This window comes from Mastigoproctus giganteus, chromosome 8 (assembly GCF_048544385.1).
Source record: "Mastigoproctus giganteus isolate SK-2022 chromosome 8, ASM4854438v1, whole genome shotgun sequence".
Classification (NCBI taxonomy): Eukaryota; Metazoa; Arthropoda; class Arachnida; order Uropygi; family Thelyphonidae; genus Mastigoproctus; species Mastigoproctus giganteus.
This window is the reverse complement of record NC_143582.1, coordinates 72,608,604-72,620,754: the sequence shown is the minus strand read 5'-3', so window position 1 is coordinate 72,620,754 and position 12,151 is coordinate 72,608,604. Positions and strand designations below refer to the sequence as shown.

Below are 12,151 nucleotides of genomic sequence, written 5' to 3'. Positions count from 1 at the left end.
GTCTGAAATTTAATACATACAAATTATGACAGTGAATTATAAAATTTACTATGCAGTGTAAACAGACAGCTAGGAAGGAACATGGTGTCCTGTCTATGATTTATAGGACTGTTGGAATTAAGAACAAGGATATCATTGTCCCTCTGTATATGAGGGACAGTATTCCAGATGTGGTGAGACTGCATTTGGAATATTGTATTCACTGCTGAAAGCCATTATAAAAGTCAGAGTTTCTAGAGAGGGTTCAAAGACGAGCACAAACTGATGTCTGTTTGAAGAACAGCTTACAAGATGTGAGCTGCAAAGCTTGGTAACTAGACAGATGTTTTGGGAGGGGACACCTAACTGTGTTGTATATAAATTTCTGAAGGGGATCAGTAAAATGAACAAGAGTAGTATATTCTATCGGTGGGAGAAAATGTTAAATGTGAGAGAGCAACAAAAAGTTTGATCTCAAAAAGTTTACATTTAGCCTTCATGTTGTAGATCATCAGAATAAGTTAACAACTGGGGTATGAATGAAATCTTTTCTTTCTTTCTTTCTTTTTTTTGGAAGGTGCAGAAATGTATTTCCATATATCATTTATCCATTCGGATACCATTGTTAATTCACTATAATAAAACATGAAAAAAAGCACTGAATCTATTTTTTAATTAAAAGTTAATGCTGAAATTCTTAATGTTTGTCTTATTTGAAAATAATATTTTAATTATGTTATTTCTTTCTTTTTTTTTTTTTTTTTTTAATTTTTTTTTTTTTTTAATTTAGTGGTTTGGAAATCTGGTAACGCCAGAGTGGTGGAATGATCTTTGGCTTAATGAAGGATTTGCTACTTACTTTTCTTATCTAGCAACTGCTTATGTAATGCCAGAGTGGAATGTGGTATGCATCTTTTTTTTTCATAATTTGAATGATGTTATTAGTTTATCTCACAGTTGAATGTTTCTTGTTACTGTATTATCCATTATTGTGACTTGTATTATTAAAAATTAGATAATTGAATTACCTGATCATCATCCTCAGTGATATGTTAATCTGTTATTTGTTGAAAAACATGTCATGTATACTGAAATATGGATGCATAAAATATGTAGAAGATTTTCTTAAACGTTTCTTAAACATATTTTCTTAAATAAAATATGTAGAAGATTTTCTTAAATGATAATTATTAGTATACTTGACTGACAGGACACTATTATCTGGCTTGAAAAACATCAAATTTCAAGGATTTGGGAATTAATATGGTTGAAGGAACTCATATATGGCATGTTGTTATCAAACCATAATTATTAAAGAAATAAAATACAATTATTCTACACAAGTTTTGGATTAAAATATTTTTTGAAATAAAATAGTACAATCATAAATTTCTCCTCAGTAGAAACTCTTTATTTAGCATTAGCATTAGCATTAGCATTAGTAGAGGCATATGATGCAAGAAAGCAAGCTTATTCAGCATCAGCCAAAAAAAAAAACAAAAAAAAAACCACTACTCCCATTTCACCCCTCCGTTCGTTTGAAATACCTGTCCAGCTGAGCTTTAAATTTGTTTAGGCTATCAACTTCAACAACAAGCGATGGGAGTCTATTCCACAATATTTAATGTCTGTACAAACGTTGCTTTTTGAGGCTCTCTCATATCCTGTTCTGAAGTATATAATTGGGGGGGGGGACATAGTGTTGATTGTCAAGAGCACCAGGGGTACCCCCAGCTCTACATTTTTATGTAAAAATGTAGAGCTTTACAGTAAAAATTGTAAAGGCCAGAGATGGTGCGAGTTGTAGTGTTGGTCTGTGTAGCGTAGTGTTGGGTTGTATTGCTCCTCTGTTTGTTTAGCTGGGGTCCCTAGTGGGATCCTCTGTCCTGGGGAGACAGGCTGGGTGTAGTACGGAATAGAAAGGTCTCTGGCTGGGGCAAATGCTGGACAATGCCTGAGCTTGCCAGGAAGGGCTCCAGGGGAAAAAAAAAATTAAAAATCAACAACTCTGGAAAGTGAAAAAGGGAGCAGGCGAAATGGATGAGGAGAGGAACAGATGAAGATAAAGATGGTGGACGATAGAAAGACTTTCTATCTGGAAATAGGAAGTTAAAGGGACAGAGGGGCACTCCTGTGAAAGGAGCCCATCCTCCATGGCGGAGGGGACTGTTAGGAGCAGAAAAACATTTGTGGCAGTAGAGTCTACCAGGTGAAAAGGTTGGGATGGGAAGAGAGAAAAGGATTGTAGTGGATTAAAGTCCTAGGGACAGAGCACCCTATCTATGCGTGAGGAGATTGCACAGTGGGCTCCTCTATTATTAATCCCACATAGGATAGGTCAGCCGAAGCCAGTGTCAGCAAATTCCACACCATGCCTCAGAAGAGGGGACATAATGTCAGCAGCACAGGGGTTTCCGGGTAAGTTCACCCCACCACAATCTAATTGGGGGGGGGACATAGTAGAAGAATAATTTCTAGTCAAATAAGTAATGGTAAACTGATATGATGCTACCTCATGAAAAAAATAAAACACAATCCATATCATCTGTCCATCATTCTATAATAATAGTATACCTAATCCTTCCTTTGAATTTAAGGAAGGATTAGATTAAAATAAATTCAATTCAGTTATATTTAATTATCCAGTTCCACAATACTAGAGGCAAGTTTGTTCCGATAAACATTTACCTTCTAACTGAAATAAAATTTTCATATATCTGTTCTGCAACTATCCTTTTTTTTTTTTTTTTTTTTTTCTTTTTTCAATTTAAATTTATGTTCCTTATGTGTTTCATTTGAGAAATAGTAAGGATACTACAGCATTGTTTCCTCAGTTGATTTAAAGCTTCATACATTTTAGAAAATCAGTCTGATAAGAGTATTATTTGGTACCCCTGACTAACCTTGTTTCTCTTCTACACCCATTCCAGCAGATCTACATCCTTTCTAAAATTAGACTTCTGGACCTATATGCAGTGCTGAAGGTGCAGTTTAACCATTGCACTATAGAACCAACCAGAATAATCACCTCTTTGTTCTTATGACAAATTCATTGCCAGTATATCATTGACAGAACATCATGAGCAGTCCCAGCAGCCCATCTGCACTGCTCAGACAATTTCATGTGTGACTTAGGACCCTTAGGACTTTTTCATTCTCTTTTTCATTTTCAGTGTGGTACCACACATGTGCTATGTTCTTCTGGAATTACTGAAATCCATATGTAGCACCTTGCAGTAACCAATTTTTAAATGTCAATTGCCACTTCTCAGCTCCTCTGTCTATTTTATTAGGATTAATTGTAATAGAATAACCTGATTCTTGTTATTAATCAACTTGTCATCCTTTGTATTATCAGCACATTTTGACATTAAACTTAGTAGTAGCATGTGAAGCAAGAAAGCAAGCTTATACAGCTACAACAAAAAAAGAACACTTGCACAACACTTCCCATATTATTTGTCCATCTCTCCCTAAAAGTTTTTCTTCAAACTATCCACTTCCACATCCCCAGATCAAAAGTTTGTTTCAACCATCTGGTTGAAGACAAATTTCTACACAGTTATCCTGCAATCATCCTTTCTCACTTTGAATTTATGCCACCTCATGTGTGTAGTATAAGCAAGAGAAAGATGCAGTTACCATTTATCTTCCTTAATCCATTCAAAGCCTTAAATACTTCACTTAGATCTCCTTGCATTTGCCTAGTCTCCAGATGCTGCAGTTTTTTCCAGAACTGAAGTAAGATTATCCTTTTTTTCCTCCTCACTAATCACGTTGCTCTTCTCTGCACCAGTTTCAACAGCTCTATATCCTTCTTAAAATGGGTCTTCCAGACCGTTATGTAGTATTAAAGGTGTGGCCTCACCATTGCCTTATACAGCAGGAACATAATATTTCTTCTTCATCAATATCGAGGGTGCATCAAGTTTAATTTCAAAAGGCTCATTACTGTTTTCAATAGTTATAAATATTGAAAACAGGAAGGAGCTGAGCACTGAACCCTGAGGGATTCCATTAATAACATTAGTCCAAGGAGAGCAGTGAACATTAATAATGGCTCTGCCTTGCCACTCAGCTCTCCCTTTATCACAGAAGTAACCTAATGTCACACTGTTCCAATTTGTAGAGCAGTCTTTAATGTGGAAAAACATTGAAAGCTTGAATGAAATCTGAGTATGCAATGTCAAAATTATTTTGCATTCAGTTCCTCTTGTTGCTGAATCACAATAGCTACTCAGACTGTCAGACAAGATCTACTCTTAAATACATGCAATTTACAAACATTTGCATATTTTTAAACTTCTCTTCAGTTGTAAATTCCTCTGGAGTATAAGCATTCTATTTAAAAGCTTTCCATTAAAACTTGTTTGATTTACAAATATGTAGTCACCCGATTGGTCAGTAATCAGTTGTGCAGGGCAGGACTGACACTACTTAATTTAGCGCTCGTGTAAAATTTTACATAAGTAGGTTATTATTATTATTATTATTAAAACGACTTCAGTTTTACAAAAGTATATGTTTTGTTTTGTTTCCTGTTAAAAATTTAAAAATGAAAACAATTATTGTGTTTAAATACGATATATTCTTTATTAATATTTAGCCTTAAAAATAAACAAAGATATATTGGTATTTAAAACTGTTGAAATAAACAGCTCTTCTAAAAAATTACAATGAAAAAATAAATACACAGCTCATCTAAAAAATTACAAAAAAATAACAAGAAAAAATAACAATAAATAACAAAAGAAAGTATAATAATAATCTTCTATAATTTAATTCTATGAACTTTTGCCCTAGAAAATTCTTCAGTTACGTGTTCTAAATTCATTTTATCACGTATATCATGTTCAATAGTAATTAACGCTAGCATTCCTGAGCTATGCTTGACTATAGATAATGTTTTATAATTTCCAGTTTTTAGAAATATCTTTCCAAACTAACTACTGATAGTGGAATTGTCATTAAAATTCTCAAAGCTCTACATAAATTGGAGAATATTAGTTCCAAATTATTTCAGTAAATATACTCTAGTGCAGTGTTTCTCAACCTTTTTTGTTCGTATACCCCCAAAGAACCACATTCTTATTTTTGTACCCCCATATATGCATGTCTACTATATTTTACTACAAGTAAGCCTCTACACTTGAATTCTAAGTGTTTACAGTGAGTTAACTTTTTTGTACTTATATAGTAAAACAGATGATAAGACCCCTTTTATGCACATGTTTTGTATTGCGCAACAAATTGTCGAAATACAGATATTTATTCTCATTATAATATCACTTCTACAAAAACAGTGTTTAAAAGAAATGCAAACATTTATTCTCATTATAAATAATAAATATTAAAAACTCAGTGAGATTGTTGAAGCCATCAGTTCAGTTCATGGTCAAGCAGAAGTTAGGGCAATTTTTGACATTCTGGAATCAGAATGTCAAAATTTTTAATCAAATTTAATTAATCCAAAAACAGAATGTGCGTGTAATCAGATTTTGCCGTACTTGACACTTCAACGCAACACTTCAGATGAATCATAAACTGGGACTCACCCAGGACCCTAAATGAACCAGTGTTGCTGTGTGTTTGATTGGGCATATGTTCTTTATGGTTGACATAATTATCATCACCACAGATGTATACTGATGACAAAAATTTGATCATTACTATGTGGAAATGAGCACCTCCTCATTTCTGAGGAAGCTCACTACATGTCATTCTCAGACTTTGTTCAAAAGGTCTTTAAGAATAGGAGAAGCAAAAAAACTGACTACCCAGATTGTGACAACCCCCAACATAAACAAGCGATGACTACTTGGACTGTGACAATCCTCATATAGACAAACCAAGACAAGACTGGCCTGTCAGAATGTGTTTCCCACCCAGTATGAACATGAATGTTTATGTGGACAGTGTATCGGAAATGAAAGTACTGAGCATGAATGAGGGTACATGGGATTCCTGTGTGCCTGTAAAGCTGAGATTGAATGCAAGAGTTTACATTATGTATAGGTTGTAAGTTAGAATATAACAGATTAAATATAATTCCCTGTATGTTAAGAGTTAGTATGTAAGGGTGTATAAACGTGTATACCACACTGATTTATGTGTGGTATACACGTTTACCACACATAAATCAGTGTAATTGCATTATAGACCTTATGTATAAGGTCTGTAATGCAATTACAGACCTTATACATAAATGTATAAGGTCTGTAATTGCATATGAGTGTATGTGTGTATAAGGGTGAATGTTTTGTATCTGTATGAGTGCATGTGTACATGCATGGGTCAGTATATGTGCTGGGTGGGAAGTGAATCCACTTAACCTGCAACAAAAAAAAAAAAAAAAAGTACGTGCCCTGTCCTACTCAGAGTATTCAGATGAAGAAATATGTTGGTTGAATGAATGAGAATATCAATTAATTGTTCAATTAGTGTGAAAATGTTAAAAAAAACTTTTTTCTTTAAAAATCACTGCCGCTTAAATTCTTTAAATTGTGGTATGAATGGCAGGTCATGTGTATAAGCTAAGCAGTGACCGAATAAATGATTGTGAATAGTATATATATATAAAAAATGACTGTGATGCAAGGCATGTGATGCAAGAAAGCATCACATGTTATGTGATGCTTTCTTGCATTATTTTATGCCTCCTTAGGTTCATAATGTGAACAAGTGGAAGGATCCCATCAGAATTCAGCGTGCTCAACTCATTCAGGGCCTTATACACCTCAATCAGATCACCGCGCAGATGCCTAGTCTCCAGCCACTACAATTTGCAGAACTTAAGCCTCTCTTGGTAAGAGGATCCCTTCATTCCCCTCACCAATCTTGTTGCCCTTCTCTGTACATGTTCAAGCAAATCTACATCCTTCCTAAAATGAGGCCTCCAGAACTGTACGCAGTACTCAAGGCTTGGCCTGACCATTGCCTTATACAGAGGGACAATCACTTCCTTTTCCCTTCTAGCAAAATTCCTATATATCATTGACAAAACCCCATGACCTGCCCTGGGAGCCTGTCTGCATTACTCAGAAAACTTTATATCTGACTGCACAATTACTCCCAGGTCTTTTTCATTTTCTACCACCTTAAATGTAGTACCACACAGTTGGTACGTTTCTCTGGGGTTACTTGTACTCATATGCAGTATTTTGCATTTGTCAAGGTTAAACTTCAGTTGCCACTTCTTAACCCATCTGCCCAAATTTTCTAGATCCTGTTGCAGTAGCACACTGCCATTACTGTCATTAACAACCCTGCCAACCTTTGTATCATCTGCAAACTTCGACACTAAGCCTGATATACCTTCATCGATATCATTGATAAATATACAAAACAACAGTGGACCCAAAACCGAATCCTGTGGGACAACACTAATAACATTAGTCCACGAAGAGCAGCACCCATTAATTACCATACTCTGTCTTCTCCCACTCAACCATCCTTTTATCCATTGTAGCAAATTACCCTTAATACCATTCTGCTCCAATCTGTACAATAGTCTTCCATGCGTAACAGTGTCAAAAGCTTTCCTGAAATCCAAATATATGATATCAAAATTATTTTTTGCATCCAGTTCCTTTGTAACCACATCATAATATCCTATCAAATTTGTCAGACAAGACTTTCCCCTTAACAAACCCATGCTGTATCTGAATTATTGCTGCAGTCTTGTCTAGATGATCCTGCAATGCATCTTTAACCAGTGACTCCATTATTTTACCTGGAACAGAAGTTAAACTAACTGGTCTGTAATTACTCGTGTCACCCTTCGATCCCCCTTTGTGAATTGGGGATACATTTGCACATCTCCAATCTGCGAGTACCTCCCCTGAGTCCAAGGATGCTCTTATAAATAATTATGGTTAAGGGTTTGCTTAGTTGCTTTGCCGCCTCCTTTAATATAACTGGATAGATCCCATCCACCCCAGGTGCCTTTGTTATGTTTAACTTCAACAATTTCTCCTCCACTTTGTTCTCAGTTATTACAAAATCATTAAGCACCCTGCTACAATTTGATAACCTTCTGCCATTTTCAAACCTTAATAACTCCTCATGTGTGAATGTAGATGCAGAATACTGATTCAGTTTGTTTGCCATCTGAGCAGAACCATCAACAGTCGCACCATTGATATCAAGTAGACCAATCAGATTCAACCCCTCCTTTTAGAGTTTATATAAGTAAAGAAATCCTTGCTGTTTTTCTTAGCATCCTTTGCCAAAGATTTTTCGTAATCTGCCTTCGCCTGCCTAACCTCCTTTGTGACCTGATTACAGACTAGCTTATATCTGACATAGGCTTCTGAGTCGCTTGATAATTTATATGCATCCCATGCATTTTTTTTCTCTGTCACAAGTCTCATTAGTTCATTTGATAACCATTTAGGCCTAAACTTGAACAATATTTCTTAATAGGTATGAAACTTTTAGTAGCATCCGCCATTAATTCCTTGAATGCTTCCCACTTAGAATTTACTGTTGGTAACATCGTCAGTTGATCGCACTGTACAGAATTTAAAAACTGTCTGTGACCACTGTACTCACCTTTACGGAAGCAAAAACTGTTCCCTTTACCACTGATGGTAATTATATCTTTAAGTAAATCCCACATCAGTACACTGTGATCACTGCCACCTAGTGGTTCCTTTATCTGCAAATTCTTAATACACGAATGATCACTGCTGATAACCAGATCAAGAGTATTACCCTCTCTGGTTGCGTCTTGAACATGCTGCTGCAGAAAACAATCATCCAATAAATCCACAAAAGTCTTACTAGTGTGTGAATGACCAACCCACAAGTTCCAGTCAATATCTGGGAAGTTAAAATCCCCCATTATAAGACATTCTGATTTACTAGCCCACTCTATTTCTCTGTACAATTGTTCATTGTACTCATTTGAGTCATTAGGCCTATAACGCACTACTACTCTTATTTTTGCTTTCGCAGTGCTTATGTCACACCAGACTGACTGAACAGTGCACTGTTCATCTATATCAACTGGATGCACTTCTTTTGATTTTATGTTTTTCTTAATTAACAGCATAACACCTACCTTCCTATCCTTTCTGTACAATTGTACTTCCCAAATTCCAGTTCTGAATTCCTAATGTCAATGTGACACCACGTCTCTGATATGCCAACAATATCCACCTTTGATGTCTTGACCAACACTTCAAATTCATCAAATTTATTTACTATACTTCTAGCATTGGTATACATGCACCTATTCCTATTCCTAGTTACCCTCACACATCCCATATACCCACCTGTTTCACCATGACTGCCATCAGTCCCTGAAACCCCCCAGCACCCCTCGCTCCAGGTTGCTACTTATTCTAATAGAAGTTGTGCAAGAATCACCTTCACCTCTGCCTGCTGCTACTTTTAACCTTTTAGTCTGTGAATCCACCCAAGCTAGCAATTTTCCGACCCACCTAACACTGCCTCGATAGCATCAGCAAATATTCTTGCACCCTTTCTATTTAAGTGTATCCCATCCTTGTAGAAGCAGTGTCTTCTGTTAACAAGCACAGACCATACTAAAAAAAATTCTACCCCTTGAGCCTTGCACATTCCCTCCTCAATAACACTGCCTCAATAGCATCAGCAAATATTCTTGCACCCTTTCCATTTAAGTGTATCCCATCCCTGTAGAAGCAGTCTCTCCTGTTAACAAGCACAGACCACGCTGAAAAAAATTCTACCTCTTGAGCCTTGCACATTCCCTCCAGGGCCGAATTGATCGACAAGGCTCTCATCATGTACTCCCTCCTATCTTGTCTGGGCAGAATTGCAGACACTTTCAAATTTAACTCTTAACTCACGACTTTTTTGCAACATTGACCTGTACTTAAGTAAATCTGCAGATCTCCTACTCTTAATGTCAATGGTACCAACATGTACAACAATATCACCTTTTGAGCCCTTAAAAGATGATATATTCTTTATAATGTCATCAACTTTTGCCCCTGGCAGACATACCCTGGTCCTGTTCCATCTATCCTTTTTACACAATATATTCCCCATCTCCCTGACAATAGAGTCACCAACAATAACTAGTTCCTTTGGGACCTTCGCATTCTGCCTTGGTGATTGCCGCTGTGTTGCCTGATGCCCAGGAGTCAGCTCTGACTTTGAGTTGGGCAGCTGAGAGCTTGATGGGCCCCTCATATTAATTTCTTCAAGGGCATCTACTCTACACCTCAAGCTCTCATAGACACCCAGTAGAACGCTGAGTTGATGCCTAATTTCTAGACACACTCTGCACTTGGTGAGTGTGTCTGGAGGAGAGAGTTGTCCTCCAGGGTTCCAACCTTGAACCATGGTTAGCAACTGTAGAACACTGAGAAGAGAAACTATCAGTGGTACAATCCTGTACTGGGCTCAAGGTCCCTTGTACTAGCATATTTACTTCCCCTGAGGATGTGGCTAGGAACAAGGTGTCCCCATGGCTTTGTTGGAGGGAATCCGACATGAGGACAAGTGACTGCCCATGTCAGCAATAGACACAATATCCTTCATCGTGTAGGACCTCCTCCACGATGAAGGTGACCCTATGTGCTTGTGCTATCTCAACTGTGAGGACCTTATCCTAGACAGACTTACCCTTATCCTGCCTACACTGGAGTATTCCAGGGTTAGCAGTGATGATTCTCTAAAATCAGAACATCCCACACTGGGAGTGTAGCTCGGTGTCAGCATTTATCCTATCCTCGGTGATGCAGTTAGCATGCTGATCAGCATCCTACATTGGGGAGGATTGGCTGGAGCCACCAGATTAAGACATGAAGTGCTGAAAATGTCAGCAAAAATCCTACTCTGTAAGCAGGGTTTTCAGAAGTGAATATACCCAGTGGCTAAAGTTAGTGTCAGCAGCTGTAGAGTGGTCTGGTTAAAAGCAATGAACTAGGAATTGGCAAGGGGTGGCTGAGCTGAGGTTAAGTCAAGGGTTTTTGTATTTTTGTAAAGGATTGGGTAGAACATTAGTGTTAGTATTAGCCGTTAGTATTACTGCAATGAAGACTTGGCTTTTGCTCTGCCAACCAAAGAAAATTTAATTAATTAACATTAATTATAATAAAATAAACTACCTGTTTGACTCCCTTCTCAAGTAGGTATCAATCCAGTTGATCTTATTTTTTTTTTTGCCTCAATCACCCATTGAGGAAACTTATTCCATTATTTAAAAATTTGCTACATAAAAATAAACTTCCTGCAATATACTCTAAACCCATTTCTACCATAATTTGAATTTATGGCCCCTAGTTCTGGAATCATTTACAGTATTGAAAGTTTCACCCTTATCCCATCTTCAGATTTTATTAAGAAGCTCATGTCTTTTTTTTTTAAGATATAGTTTCTGTACTGAACACCCGAAAAGTGTTTTTACACTTGCCTTATATAATGGGATAACATCCCTATCTCTATGAGCAAATGTTTGATAAACCATTGATAGGACACCATGGACCTTCCTTTCCACCAGTCTAAACTGGTCACTGAACTTAATGTCTGACCATACCAGAACTCCAAAATCCCTTTCTTTCTGTACTGCTTTTAGTTTAACCCTGCCAAGAGTGCAAGTTATTTTGGGGTTGCTATTCCCCATGTTAAACCTTGCATTTTGCTTAATTAAAAGATAGCTGCCACTTTTTTGACCATCTCTGAAGTCTTAAGTTGCCCTGAAGAAGCTCTGTTTGTTGCTGATCAGTAATTACTGTACTGATCTTGACACTATCTACAATTTTAACATCACTCCCTCTATCCCTTGTTAATGTTGATTAAGAAAATAAAAACAGCAGTGGTCCCAGTATTATCCTTGAGTAAACCCAATTTCTCACTTTAGCCCAATCTGAAGAATAACCATTAATTATGATCATCTGCTTCCTGGCCTGTAGCCATCCTATGATTCATCTAAGTATTTTCCCCATGATTCCATGTTCCACCGTATTGAGTGAAATGATTGCTGAAATCCAAGTAAAACACTGTTAAAGTTATTTCCTGAATCCAGCTCATGAATGACTCTGTCAAAATAACCAACCAGGTTTGTTAAACATGATTTCCCTTTAAGAAACCATGTTGTTTCCTTTAGAATTCCATTTCTGTCTAAATGATCTTGTAATGAACTCTTGATCACTGGCTCCATGATTTGCTTTACCAGTGA

The 12,151-nt window shown here is 36.8% G+C and overlaps 1 protein-coding gene across 1 annotated transcript in view; it reads left to right on the top strand.

The window, feature by feature from the left end:
* The window catches only part of LOC150081627 (glutamyl aminopeptidase-like), a 253,803-nt gene that overhangs the window by 59,320 nt on the left and 182,332 nt on the right, over positions 1-12,151 (top strand). The window contains exon 5 of the mRNA XM_090380268.1: positions 770-883. Within this exon, the coding sequence (XP_090236394.1) occupies positions 770-883 (114 nt within the window). The remainder of the gene's footprint in view (positions 1-769; positions 884-12,151) is intronic.